Source organism: Anarhichas minor, unplaced genomic scaffold (genome assembly GCF_050575085.1).
Source record: "Anarhichas minor isolate MPS153535 unplaced genomic scaffold, ASM5057508v1 ptg000006l, whole genome shotgun sequence".
Taxonomy (NCBI): domain Eukaryota; kingdom Metazoa; phylum Chordata; class Actinopteri; order Perciformes; family Anarhichadidae; genus Anarhichas; species Anarhichas minor.
Window position 1 is genome coordinate 5,533,103 of NW_027466452.1, and position 13,730 is coordinate 5,546,832.

General features: G+C 43.6%; 1 protein-coding gene across 1 annotated transcript; it reads right to left on the reverse strand.

Annotated features, from left to right (window-relative positions):
• Positions 1-534: 534 nt before the first annotated feature.
• LOC142933972 (cysteine-rich secretory protein LCCL domain-containing 1-like) lies at positions 535-12,997 on the reverse strand. Its single transcript, XM_076078309.1, has 14 exons — positions 12,731-12,997; positions 8,449-8,567; positions 7,366-7,498; positions 4,856-4,971; positions 4,150-4,250; positions 3,762-3,929; positions 3,586-3,646; positions 3,298-3,364; positions 2,236-2,366; positions 2,030-2,073; positions 1,849-1,921; positions 1,410-1,479; positions 873-1,006; positions 535-586 (listed from the first exon to the last, which is right to left on the reverse strand). The coding sequence occupies exons 1-14, from the start codon at positions 12,995-12,997 to the stop codon at positions 535-537; spliced, it is 1,536 nt and encodes a 511-aa protein (XP_075934424.1).
• Positions 12,998-13,730: the final 733 nt, after the last annotated feature.

Consider the following 13,730-nt stretch of genomic DNA (forward strand, 5'->3'; position numbering starts at 1 on the left):
ACGCCAGAATAGATTTTATGACTCTGTATCTGACTGTCCCATTATTTAGATGGTGTGTGTCTACACAGAGCTGAGGCATACTACGTCTAAAATTACTTTGGTAAAATCTCTGAGGTTATATTTTGACCTTCACGTTCTCAAATGGTGGTGGGCATTTGGAGCGGTGCTAAATCTGGTGGTGTGTATATTGTACTTTAAGTGATAAAAAGTAAATGAAGTCATGATATCATGTCAGAAAGTTGCATGGCAGCCCAACGTGGTTATTGCGGTCAGCACTAGAAATGTAGGAGAGACGTAATGCAAAAGACGTCCCGGACCATCATTCACCAAACGGCCTTTGCTGAAATATAATTTGATACAGGTTCGCTCATGACCAAACGTAGAGGGGAAACCTTGAGCAAAGTCATGTTACACTTTTAAGTATCAGAAGCCGAATTATTTATCGTAGCAATCAATGTAATTACAGGTTGCAAGATGGTAATGAGTGGGTTTGCTGGATGTGAAGTGGCAATGTTGGATGGTACTCTGTGGTTTTCAGATGACTGCGAACACTCTGAAGGCTTTTCCACCTGTTGGGTTCAGTAGGCTGGAAGAGGTAGGGCAGGCAGAGAACAGAGTGGTGGTAGAAATGACGTGTTGTTTTCCACAGCAATAAAAGGTTCTGACGTAAAGATGTATTCTAATATTCTAATATGTATTCAATTTGATCATCACACTGACAGAGGTAGTTGCAAATAAAAATCGGAACTCAGAACAAGGTCCAACTCCACATCAAATAAAATACACATACATTGAAAATATGTACACATTCATATTAGTTCTTCTATGTATACACTGTACATAATGTACTTCATATACTTTTTTAATCTTACCTCTCTGAAGTGATGCCATTCTGGTAGCTGCCACTGTACTGCTTCCTTTTATCCACAGGCATCACATCGAGGTAACCTCCTGACTCATTCTGGATCACTCCAGCATGAACAGCTGCTCGGCAGATACTGGATTTCTGAAAAACAAATCATACCTATAAGAAACAAATCCTAAGAAGAATTCCCACTGTTCTCATTTAATCTTCAAAATTCAAATGGTCCCTCTAAGTGTGGAGAAGATGAGGCCTCTTTCAGAATGGGTTGTTATATGTGTTATGAATCGGGGTGAAAGCACTGGTTGAATCCCAAAACACCGTTGGTTACACAAGTCCGTTTGCCTCTGATCTGGGACTTTCCTCGGGGATCTCAGTGAGTGGAAAATCAGGATAAAAGTCGTATGGTTTGAACTAGGCATTTGCACTTGAATACAGCCATCATTTACGTTGTTAATTACACCGTGCTATGATGTCTGATGTAAACAGGGTCTATTTTTTCAAACTGTAAAAGTAAATTTATGAAAATTGAGTGACAAGAACTTACATCTGAGTAGTATTTTGTCCCAACGACTCGGGCCCGACTGTTACGCAGACAGTTCATGGGACAATACGACCTGAAGAAAAAGTCAGAGCTCACTTTGGGTCCGAGGATATTTTCAGCACATACACTGGAACTACTGTATGTTCTTCCTATCTGAAGGCCCAAACAAATCTCATTTGCTGAGTTAACACTATTAAGGCAGAGTTAAAGACCTACAGCTTGTTGGATTGTAAATAAAAGATTCTAAATGGCAAACCAGGAAACCTTTGTCAACATCTAATATAAAATTCTGCAAATGCTAACTTTCCTTCATTGATGCTACAGGCTAGTTTTGCTACTTTTCTTTGATTTGTAAGTGCACATGGGCCAAACAGCTAACATTTGTGGCTAATCATTGTGGTTTAATTCAAACATTGAGATGTTTTCAGTCACAGACTGTTACCTGGGACAGTGTCTTACAGGTTTCTTGAAAGGGCAGAAAAGTGCAACGGTGGTGTCGCATGATAGAGCCTTGACTGGGAGAAAAGAAAAAGAAAAACACAGCAAGATGACAATGTTTCTGTATACAGACATGTGACTGTATCTGTGTCCTCAAAGTGAAAAATATGTTGTATGCTCCTTACCAGGCACCGATTCTACTTTGAAGGAATTTGCGCTTCTGTTTTTCCTGTGGATTTAAAGAAAGCTGCATTAGTTATGGTCTGTTTTGCATAGCCACGGATCATTAGTGCCCACAAAGGGAGTACATTTATATCCGGACTGTATTTAAACTTGCTTTTTTTGCTTAATACTAGAATAGATAAAGACTGAATACAGAGACTAATCATACCCAATTGATTGAATACCATTCTTGTATGACTTAGTGAATTGTTGCTTTCTGCCCAGTCTGGTCACATCCAGCCATCCTCCATCATTGTCAATAACACCAGAGTGTAAACCAGCTCCACACACGCTGGATTGCTGCAGTGAAAGACAAAGATGTGAATAATAATGGGCGGCAAGGTATATCTGAAAATTCCCATGAAATATTTGATTCCCAATATTTTCGTGTTTCCTGTAAAAACAGAAAGCTACGGAAGAGCTTGTTGCGGCTTTTGATTGGTGTTTACAGTAGCCAATGGCGCAGAATGTGCGTTACCCCCCTCCCCCCCACACCTAATGACAGTAGCTACTAGCTCAACATGGAGACTTCTCGCCACCACCATGGTCTACGCCAGCTGATTTCATCAACCAATCCGACAGGGATGAAATGGCAAAATAAGACAACCATGACTACATCGTTTTTTGGAGTGAGGCCATGCATGTACTAACCGATATCCGAAGCTGTGGTGCTAATGTACCCTAATGGTAATCTTGTGTCACATCTATATTATTATGGGATGTACTGTATACTCCCTCGATTGCAGGATGAATCATCAACATTTTATTGTTTTTTCTGGAAATTACCTCTGAAATACCAATAAGAATACCTACAAAACAACTTTGTTTTCATTGGTGCCCAGATACTGGCACACAGGTCAATGACTCAGTCAATCAAACTTTATTTATACAGCACCTTTCAAACAAAACAAATGTCTTTCAAAGTGCTTTACAAGCGATTGACAAAACTTGGGATGTTAAAAGTAGTACAATGTTATATCAAATTGAATGAAATAATTTCTAATGTTTGGATCAACAGGGAAAATAGTAGAATAAAATAAATTTGAAAATGCTTATAGAATAAGTATGACCACAAAAATTATAAAGTGACGACCAGCGTAATACATATGTGATAAAACAACGTAAAACAACTATTTTGATTTCATGGCAACTTTAAAAGAAACATGACGTTTTTTTTGTGGATACATAGTTAAATGCCAGTTTCAAAAATGGGTCTCTGGGGATCCCTTACCATGTCATAATATCCAGTCCCAACCACTTTTCCAGGGCTGTCGATGCAACCTGGCGGACACTCATATCTATGGACAGGAAACAGTACAGTGAACACATCTGGTGCTTTGTTGTTAATATAAGCACATACTATTGTATGAATATTAGTATAATTCAACGTTCTAATTCTATCTGAACTGTCCTGATAATTCACAGCTATCTTGGTACATCAGATGTTTTCCCGAATTAGCATGCACATCATTATTTGACATCCGTCCGTTGCAGTGTCAACACTTTCCCGAGCATTTACCTGTTACAGGTGGTCCCCTTGCACCGATCTCTCAGCTTGGTCTCACAGTTGACCTGTTGACCTACAGTAACAAACAAACGAGGGCTTTTCACAATCTCATTTTACTACTAGTAATAATGTGTACTCTCAAAGCCACACCATTCAGACAGGTGTGGTATGGTGAGAGTAGTCCTTACACATCTGCTCTGTGCTGAGAACCTGGTTTCTCTCTAGGTTGTCATTGGGCGAGGGGTTTGGTGTCTGGGCCCTGGGTAGGGGCTCCCTGTCCCTCACTGGTTCCGGTTCCGGTTCAATGTAGTTGGTCTCCTCAATCTCAGGAGCTGGACGCCTGTCAACGCCGCCATCTGAAAACATGCACTAGATTTAATCATTTTCTATACAAGTTGTATTTATGTTACACAAACAATATTAGGAGGGGGGCTATCCATGGGGTTGCCAAATGTTGTGAACGACTAAAAACCCATGCTCTTTCAGTGAAACTATCGGTAACAATTTTGGGTAGGTACAAAGGTATACAAGGAGATAAAACATGGCAGAAAACCACAACTCGAGACCAAGACTCACCTTTGTAGCAGAGATTGTCCCTGCAGCCTCCAGCATAGCTAGCTGGACAGGCAGAACAGGGAGTTCCATATTTGTATGGAGCATGACCCCACCAGTTGCCCCTGGAAAAAAATCCAATCAAATATGAAAAACACTGACAAAAAGTTGTGTTTTAAAATTAACAATGTTCAAGGATTATGAAATATTGAATTATGTTTGTGAAACTGCATTTATGCACGGAATTTAGCATTTGACTCCTACATAACATTGATGGACTCAAGATGGACAGTTAAAAAGATTCCATCCAATCCTTTTCCTTGTCTACATTACCCACAATGCAACGTGAATGCCAACAGTTTGGTTGCAGATTTGGGGGTGTTATGGTAATAGTGGCAAATGTAGCCTCGATCTAGGTTACTTTTTTGTAGCTCCGCACCACCAGATTTATTTTTTTCATTTTTAAAGTTCTGCCGAGATCATCACTTGATATAATCTATCAGATTTAGCCACAAAAGCCTATGAACAACTTTCCCCACATGTACAGTACTTCCCAACACACGTAAACTGACTTTGGCACAGTTCATATCTTGTTTGTATCTCTTGTTTGTAGTTATTACCAATAAAAAAAAAGACTGAATCTGAGATAACTCCATTTATTATTTCAGTTTCAATCTCTGATATTTCGAGGAAGTTGCACATCATGGTATTGAAACAAGCAAAAACATACGGTGGAGAGTAGTTGCAGACCAGGTAGACGGCTTTAGTCCAGATCATCCCCCACACGTTCATGTTGTAACACACGTTGATGGCACAGCCAATACGATTGCTAGTCGCCCACACCAACTGAAAATTGAAACACACACAAACAAAGTGACGTGTTCAGTGGTCCTCTCACATTTGATGGGGCTTGCAGCTCAGGGGTAGGCAAACGTATGCACGCGTACCACCATTGTCATGTGGTAGCTTAACTAATAGCACATTAGCATTTGGTGTGCAAGAGAGTTTTTTGGAAATGTTGAAGTACCCTCTCATGTGAATGCCAAATTACCTCTTTCACAGACATTGGCAGGTGCACGGCCTGTTATTTAGGTTAGTTAGAGTGTTAGTTTCTCCCACACCCTTTCCACAAAGACCCACCCTACTCTGCCTCTGATTGGCTAGTACTCGCAGAAGTCATTGTCTATTGCTGATGAACAACATAGGTGGGAAGTTGGTAGGGTGAATGATTTAAACTCCTGTCGGGCTCAAATATAAATTTACAATAGCCCGTTTATGGGAGAAAAATATTTTTTTAAAGATATGTTGCTATGCACGTCGCCTAGATGGATGGATTGAAATTACAGATCCATTTACATTTTTTACATAAAGATAAGAATTCTAAAATGGCACTAAAAAGGTTGCTGACCCCTGTTGTAGCTGAAGGCAATAATCATGTGACTATCACAGTAACAAAAGCAATAACGATAAACTTTTATAAATTGAAAAAATTGACTTGTTTTAATCAAACAGATCTGACAAAGGAAATAATTCATATATGCCCCTGGAGCCCTGTTCCCCGTCCGATCTCCAGCCCCTGGAGCCCTGTTCCCCGTCTGATCTCCAGTCTCTGGAGCCCTGTTCCCAGTCCGATCTCCAGCCCCTGGAGCCCTGTTCCCCGTCCGATCTCCAGCCCCTGGAGCCCTTTTCCCCGTCCGATCTCCAGTCTCTAGAGCCCTGTTCCCCGTCCGATCTCCAGTCTCTGGAGCCCTGTTCCCAGTCCGATCTCCAGTCTCTGGAGCCCTGTTCCCAGTCCGATCTCCAGTCTCTGGAGCCCTGTTCCAAGTCCGATCTCCAGTCTCTGGAGCCCTGTTCCAAGTCCGATCTCCAGTCTCTGGAGCTCTGTTCCCAGTCCGATCTCCAGTCTCTGGAGCCCGGTTCCCAGTCTCTTGAGTGCAGTTCCCCTCCTGGTTCCCAGTCTCTCGAGTGCAGTTCCCCTCCAGGTTCCCAGTCCCTCGAGTGCAGTTCCCCTCCTGGTTCCTAGTCTCTCGAGTGCAGTTCCCCTCCTGGTTCCCAGTCTCACGAGTGCAGTTCCCCTCCTGGTTCTCTGTCTCTCGAGTGCCGTCCTCCCGACCCCCAGTCTCTAGAGTGCCGTCCTCCCGACCCCCAGTCTCTAGAGTGCCGTCCTCCCGACCCCCAGTCTCTAGAGTGCCGTCCTCCCGACCCCCAGTCTCTAGAGTGCCGTCCTCCTGACCCCCAGTCCCTAGAGTGCTGTCCTCCGGACCCCCAGTCCCTAGAGTGCCGACCCCTGGACCCCCAGTCCCTAGAGTGCCGACCCCCGGACCCCCAGTCCCTAGAGTGCCGACCCCCGGACCCCCAGTCCCTAGAGTGCCGACCCCCGGACCCCCAGTCTCTAGAGTTCCGACCCCCGGACCCCCAGTCTCTAGAGTTCCGACCCCCGGACCCTCAGTCTCCAGAGTTCCGACCCCCGGACCCTCAGTCTCCAGAGCGCCGTCCTCCGGACCCTCAGTCTCCACAGTCTGCCAGGCCGGCCATCCCTCCTCCGGACACCCTCCACCCACCCGGTTGTGGACTTTGACTCTCGGCCTCGGAGGAGTCATAACCCTCCTCCGGGCCCCCACCGCCCTCCCTTGGAAGATGTTCATGTTTTTGTTTTTTTCTTTTGGACGTCTGGAATCCGTCCCTTGGAGGGGGGGGGGTACTGTCACGATCAGGCTTTGCCCTGTGTGTTCTGTGTCTTGGTTTCTTTCTGTAGCTCCTCACTCACCTAATCAGTTCATTCAGTGCACCTGCCAGTCACACTCACTTCATCAGCTCTTTAGTCTCACCTGTTCACTCTGCCTAGTCACTATTTAAACCCCTGTCTTTCACTCACTCACTGCCAGATCATTGTGTTTGTTTTCCGTCCAACCCGCCCGTTTTGCTCGTCCTGTTCCCGGTTTTCCAGTCTGCCTGTTCTGCCTTTTCCTGCCGGATTTTCCCCCTCGTCTTTTGTCTTGTCCCTGGATTCCCTGTTTTGTTTTTGGTTGATTAAAAACCTTTTTTTTCACTACACCTGACTGTCTGCGTTTGAGTCCTCATCATGCCCCGTGACATATTCAGAAGAATATTTCACACATAATGGTCCTGCAGGAGTTTTTTCAAATATCCCAAATTGATATACATGTTTTAAGTAAAAGCCTAAAATGATCCTAAGTAATTGTTAGCCCTTTAAGACATGGAAATAAAAACAGCTCTTACCTGAGTGTAGTGAGTACAAACAGGTCCTGAACATCTGAATGGGCAGTGTGGGTTGCATTCCTGGGAGTAGGGATAGCTGTAGTGCCTCACCTCATCATACCAGGCCTGGACATGGAAGGTTGGGGGGCGATCCCTAAAGTCACACAGAAAGTGTTATACTGTATCATTTGTATTATAACACCAAAACATTTCTATGAATGCAATCTTGTTTGTTTGGTAATGTCATAAGGAGCTAAAGTCTAAAATCTCCCCATGGACCAACAAAGGCAAAAGGTTTTGTCTTTTTAATAGACAGTTTTCACAGCAGACATTTGAACGTGTCATAGCAGGAAAAGCACAGGTGTCAGTTAAGTTGAGCCATTTCCAGGATCATTTCAGTCAGTTGTTATTAGTTACTGGGCTTTTAGTCCAAGAACACGAATAAGCAGAACACACCCACAATTTGAATTAGACCTTTTTACAGTCCGGACCAGCCAGACAGATGACCAGCCAGGTCTATGTCTATGTCTGCTGCTCTGGTTGTCCAATAGTGTCGCCAATGCGTTTCATAAAGAAGCTAAAATGTGCCGTGTGTTGGTATGAATATGCGAAGGGCTACTACTGCCCAAGCATCAGTATCTGACACCCCGCTAGTTACATGCATACACTCTTTTCAACATAAACTTCCGTCTTCACAGGAATCTACTCATTTGGGTTTAGGCAATAAAACTACCCGGTTCGGTTTAGGAAAAGATTGTGAAATACTTAGTTAGGTTTACGCAACAAACCTACTTAGTTAAGTTGAGGAAAAGATTGTTTGGGTTAAAATAACCACAGAAGTTTAACTCAACATTAACTTCTCGCTTCACGTGGGGAACAAACAGCAGTCTCCTGGCTAAAAGATTGCTGTTTGTTGGACCCATTCACCTCCCCGCCCTTTGTGGTCTTTGTACTTCCTCGTTCATTATTACGTGGATAACATACGAAAAAAAAAAAAAGGTATAGCTACGAATGCATATATTGTACCTATTCTTATGATAACACATGGCGTGTAAAACACAGTTTAACTAAGACAGTTCCCTCCACCTCTTTGTACATACACACCTGCCCCAGTGCGCTCCAAGGTTTTGGCCTATTTGTGTCAACATGTGGCTCGGTCCATGTTCCCATCGGCAGGTATGTGCCCAGTGCTCCGCGCTCCTCTCTAGCTCGTAATCCCATACCTGGGGAGCACACACAGAACATCATTTAGGTCCTTGGTTAAAGAGTTATTTGCCTCTGAAGAGATGAACTTTGCTCGGGTAAGTAGCTAATGTTTTTTTTTCAGCTGGTACCCAAAGCATTAGGTTTGGTAATACTAGTTTTCTCTTGAGCTCCAGGTTAAACTCAATGAGTCCAGAGCAGCTTTGCCTCCAAAAGATGTTTGCAGACCTGAAACCCCACTCTGGATTACCCTCATGATTTAAGTGGGCTAAGTGGCCATTTACCGTAGTTGTGGCCTTAATTGCTACTCATTGCATCTTTTCAGATATGTCACCACCTTCTTTGAGTAAACGTAACTAACATAAACTCCACTGCAAGCAATCTGAAAGTAACCTTACATATTCAAGGCAAAATAAACTTTCCTTTAGGGTACAGTGGCTGTACGCATGCCCCTCGCAAATCTAACACAGTATAGTCAAAACTAGGCCTCACACACATTCACTCACAGACACACACACACACACACACATACACACACACACACACACACACACACACACACACAGAGAGACACATACATGAGAGAGAAGGGAAACAGAGAGGTATCACCACCACCACATCAACTTGCAGCCTTGTGTTACTATTCAATGTGGTTGTTTCATAGCTTGTTTCCAGTAAGCTTCGGTCTCGTAAAAACAAAAAGCTGACAAATAAAAGTCTCTGTTTTTACCCTAACTTTTTTTTTTTAACTCAATTGAAGTCAAAATACCTGAAACCTATTTTGAACAAAGCAGACCGTGGGTATAGGATTGCACAATTCAAATGTTGCGGCAAGGTTAAATTTACTGTTGGAGAAGAATAGGTGCAGTGTGCTCCGGCGCTGGCATGCTGTTTGGTTGCATTACGGCTATCACACGTCAAAAACCATTAGGATAATGCTTGAGTGTGGAGTTGTAACTGCTCTGATTGACCACCATAATGTGTTCCATATGTTTGGTAGGGCTAACAAATTGTGCACACTGTTGCCCATTCACTGTGGCGCTGCTTACTGTTCAGGCCTGATTGGAGAAGGGATATCATGACCCTTCATCAGCTGTGGCTGAGATACCAGCACAGGGGTGGTTTTATGCTCTAACCTCCTGCAAGGTTGCCATGTGATGCTATATTTTTCCAAGATTATTATTTATATATTTATCATTCCAATTTTTTTGTGAACATATTTTCAGTAAAACTCAGTTACATTAGGCTTTGGTAAATGTAATGACTGTAATCACCAGAAAAAGAATGACAGAGAAGGTTGTTCGTTCAAAAATTCAAAACAGGAAACATTGAATTCGCCTGCTTTGTGAGTTTTAGTTTAAGTCAATGGCAGACAGAACAAACATTTGCAGGGCACAAGTGAGATGTTGCCTTTACTGGGCAGTCTAACTGAAAGCAGCACTGTGTTGACATATTGTATGGGACTGCATTGGTGGAAGCCTGTTGCTACAGATGCCAAGTGAAGCCAATGCGGAAGTGCCTCAAACCTGCATTCTGCCAGCCATCAGACGACTCCTCCGGTTGCAAAAGGAAGTCTGGTTGTATAGAAGTCTATGAGAAAATGACTCTACTTCTACTTGATTTATTCCCTCAGTAAACATTGTAAACATGAGTTTGGTCTCGCTGTTAGTTTCCAGTCTTCTTCAATACAGCATGACGTTAATTTAGACCTTGATTGACAGGTCGTTACCACGCAGTTGTCCGTTCTAAGAGTCATCTGTGTTTTTGTTTCAGAATTCTAACCCCACAGTGTGTTTTCAGTTTTGAAAGTTAATTGTAACCTTTTTGGTCGCCTAAAACTGTCTTATTCAGCGTTCGGTTGTACCCTATTGTGCCACTTCTGGTTGCAAAATCAAAGATGGTGACGGCCAAAATGCCGAACTTCAGAACAACAGTCAACAAACCTATGGGTGATGTCACAGTGAAAACGTCCACTTCTTATATACAGTATGGGATTATCGTGGTGAAGTGATCATGGCGACTGTGACTTGGACACTGAAGTTCTGGAATCAACAGGTCGACAAGCACTTAACTGACGGAACCCTTCAGCCCACTCATAAGGCGAGACTGCCCACCTGCACAGGCCATGTTTCACAACTCTTGGAGGTTATGATGAAGTTCAACTTCAACACAAAGCTTTCACTGCGAACAATCTACACCGGATACTAATGATCTCTGCCAGCTCATTATTCTCTCTGTGTTCTTGTAATTCATCACCCTCAATTATCCAGCAGAAAAGAAGATGGACTGTCCAGCAGCCTTTTAGAGAAAGGTCAAGGTAACAATCTCGTTTTGCATTCCAAAGAGCATTAAGTTCCAAAAATACAGAGCTGTTTCCAACCACATGCCAGGACCACCTCTACTGCAGAACTAAGTGCAAGATGTGCAGTCTTACATCAGCAGATTTAGGACGAATGCTTTGGGAATTCAATGTGTGCAGAATGCTTGTAATTCAACCTACAAGTGGTTGTGATTATGGGGACCTTAAAAGAGGTCTCAGGAAAATCTGCTGGGCAAGATATGAGGTACTAGTGTTTTAAAGGCTTTTGTATGAAATTAAGAAGTCGGAGCTGCGATGAAAGTGCAGCCCCTTTGGCCTCGAAAATCCTGCAATCTGAAAACCAAATACCAGCCCCCGGCCATACCACATCATTATCATCAGTAATAGTATCCCTTGCTGAAGGAACATTGGATTAGTGTACATAACATACATTTACACTCCCGTGCCCCACACTTCAATCGGCGAGGCTCGAAGTGTTTGAAATAGATTTACCAACATGGCACCCAAAATGAGATGCGCGGAGGATCAAACAAAAGATAACATCTGCCTCGGCCAGAGTTTGAGTGAGCCGGGCGAAGAAAAAAAGCCGAAGGGGAACGCTTGTGAGGTCGAAGATCAGGACGGCAAAACAGTGAGGCAGGGAGAAAGAGAGTCAGCGGGAGGAGGAATGGAGCGATAGAGTAAGGAGATGCAGGGCAGGAAGAAAGGGAGGGAGGGAAGGTTGGTTGAGGTAGAGGGCAGGACAACACTGCGGGGGTGAAAGCTGGAAATGGGCCAGGGTCAGCGAGGCCGGGCAAGCAGGAGGCAGATACTGCAGCTAGCCAGATGGTGGCTTTGGATTGCAGCTTGTTTTCTCCGTCTTTCCTCCCCTACTCCGCTTTAGCTGACAGAGCTACACCGGCAGTCTGAGTCAGGAAAGTTCTTTAAGATCGGGGCTAATAGGCAAAAGACATAAATCAGCATCCTTACCATGATGATGTGTAGAAAACATGGACATGAATAAAACAGAATTGTTTTGTTGTATTGCATTGTAGAGCTAAGTTCTAGTATTAACCTGTGTGATTGCTCAGCTTACATAGGATGTGGACTAGCCGATGTGTTTGGCAAATGTAGCGCCCCGTCATGTGACGTTGGAGTGTAAACTTCGCCAAATCCAATATGAGCAGGACAGAGCTCCTCCGCCTAAACTTTGATAGCATCCAGAACCGGCTTGCACACCATGGTGAACGCGTCTTACCAGCAACCCAACAAACAAATACAACCAAGTTTGTGAAGGATGTGCTCTTTGGCCCTGGAAGTAGAGCTGGGTTACGACTGTGGGTAAGCTAGTTAGCTGAACATGCTGACGATTGCATCTTACATTCGGGCAGAAAACACATTGTGCAACCCACACCGTACATTTTTACTGGTGCGTTTTTTGGTTTCCATGAAAGGGCTCAAAAGTATTTTTAAAGGGGGAGAATCCCTTTTAGTGGCCAATGCACACCGCCAAAGCCTTCGATGACGAGGGCATGACCCGCCCTACTCTTCCTCTGATTGGCTTTAGCTGATATTTTTACCCTAACACTAACCAATCTCACTTCTCAGGTGGGTCATGACTTCGCAACCTCAAGAAAAAGAATGTGGCGCCCCGTTATGGTTGCTTAAGTATGATTGGACGGCCTAGTAAATAGTCGATCCAAATGAATTCATTTTGCATCAGTTTAAATGGAATTTAATTCAGATTCTTTAACTAATACTGGTGGCGTTAAATCAAAACCAGAAATGTATGCAGGGTTGTATTCTTTCAAATGATAATACGTATTCCAGTGTGATGAGATTTACCTACAGCATATGACCGACAGCTGTGTCCTCAGTACCTACCATGTACTCCATGTTGGAGGCAGGAGGGTGGACCTGACCCCGCAGCTTGTTGTGCAAGTCCAGGATGAGGTGCATGTCCCCCTCGCTGATGGCCCTCCTCCCCCTCGACCTAGCCCTCCACCACTCCTCGTCCCTGTCCCTGTACTTGTCCAGCATGGATTCCAGCTGCGTGGAGTTATTGAGGACCATGGCCAGGATGGTCTGGGTCAAACACAGGAACAAGCTTGCCACTCCGACCCAGCCCGGGACAGGAAGGGACCTCTTCATGACGGGCAGAATGCTGCTGCTTAATGAAGAACACGTTTTGATGTCTGCAAAACAGAGAAGGAATGTTTAAGTAGAATAGCATGAGTTTTGATTGATTTCAGCTTCATTACAGTGATGCACATGAGAACAAAGTTTCAGCAAAGCTGTTCTTGCAGCATTATTACAGTAGCTCATTAATTGGCGCCTTATCATGGACTCTAGGCTAAATTTTCATCGATCGGTGCACACATTCATTTCTCCCCTTCTTAGTAAGCTTAGTATGCCCGAAGGCACCTTGAATCTGTCCTGTCTCCGTTTAAATAATGCTGTAATCATAGGGGGACTCCACTTCAAACAGTAAGTCTAATGCAGCTTCCAGCAGCCTGAGTGCATATGCAGGTCACTGCATCACTACGCACAGTAGGACCAGTGTGAACCCAATTTTCACACGAACAAGATTTAGTGCGCATGCGTTACTGTACTTTACTTGTCAACATGCACTGAAAGGGAAGCAGAGTTTTGACAAACAGATGCAATCATAATTATCATTATCTTTTCTTTTAATGATCACTTTGAGAACGAAACAGTCCAAAGATATATTTTGTACAAAAAAAATAGTTCCGATAACAAGTTCCATTATCGAGGATATTGTAAAAATGATTCCAGTAATAATAAAGCCTACTTTTAAAATGCAAAACGTAATTAAGCTATAAACCCCCTTGTGGGTGACAAATTTACACTCACAGGTCCTAAA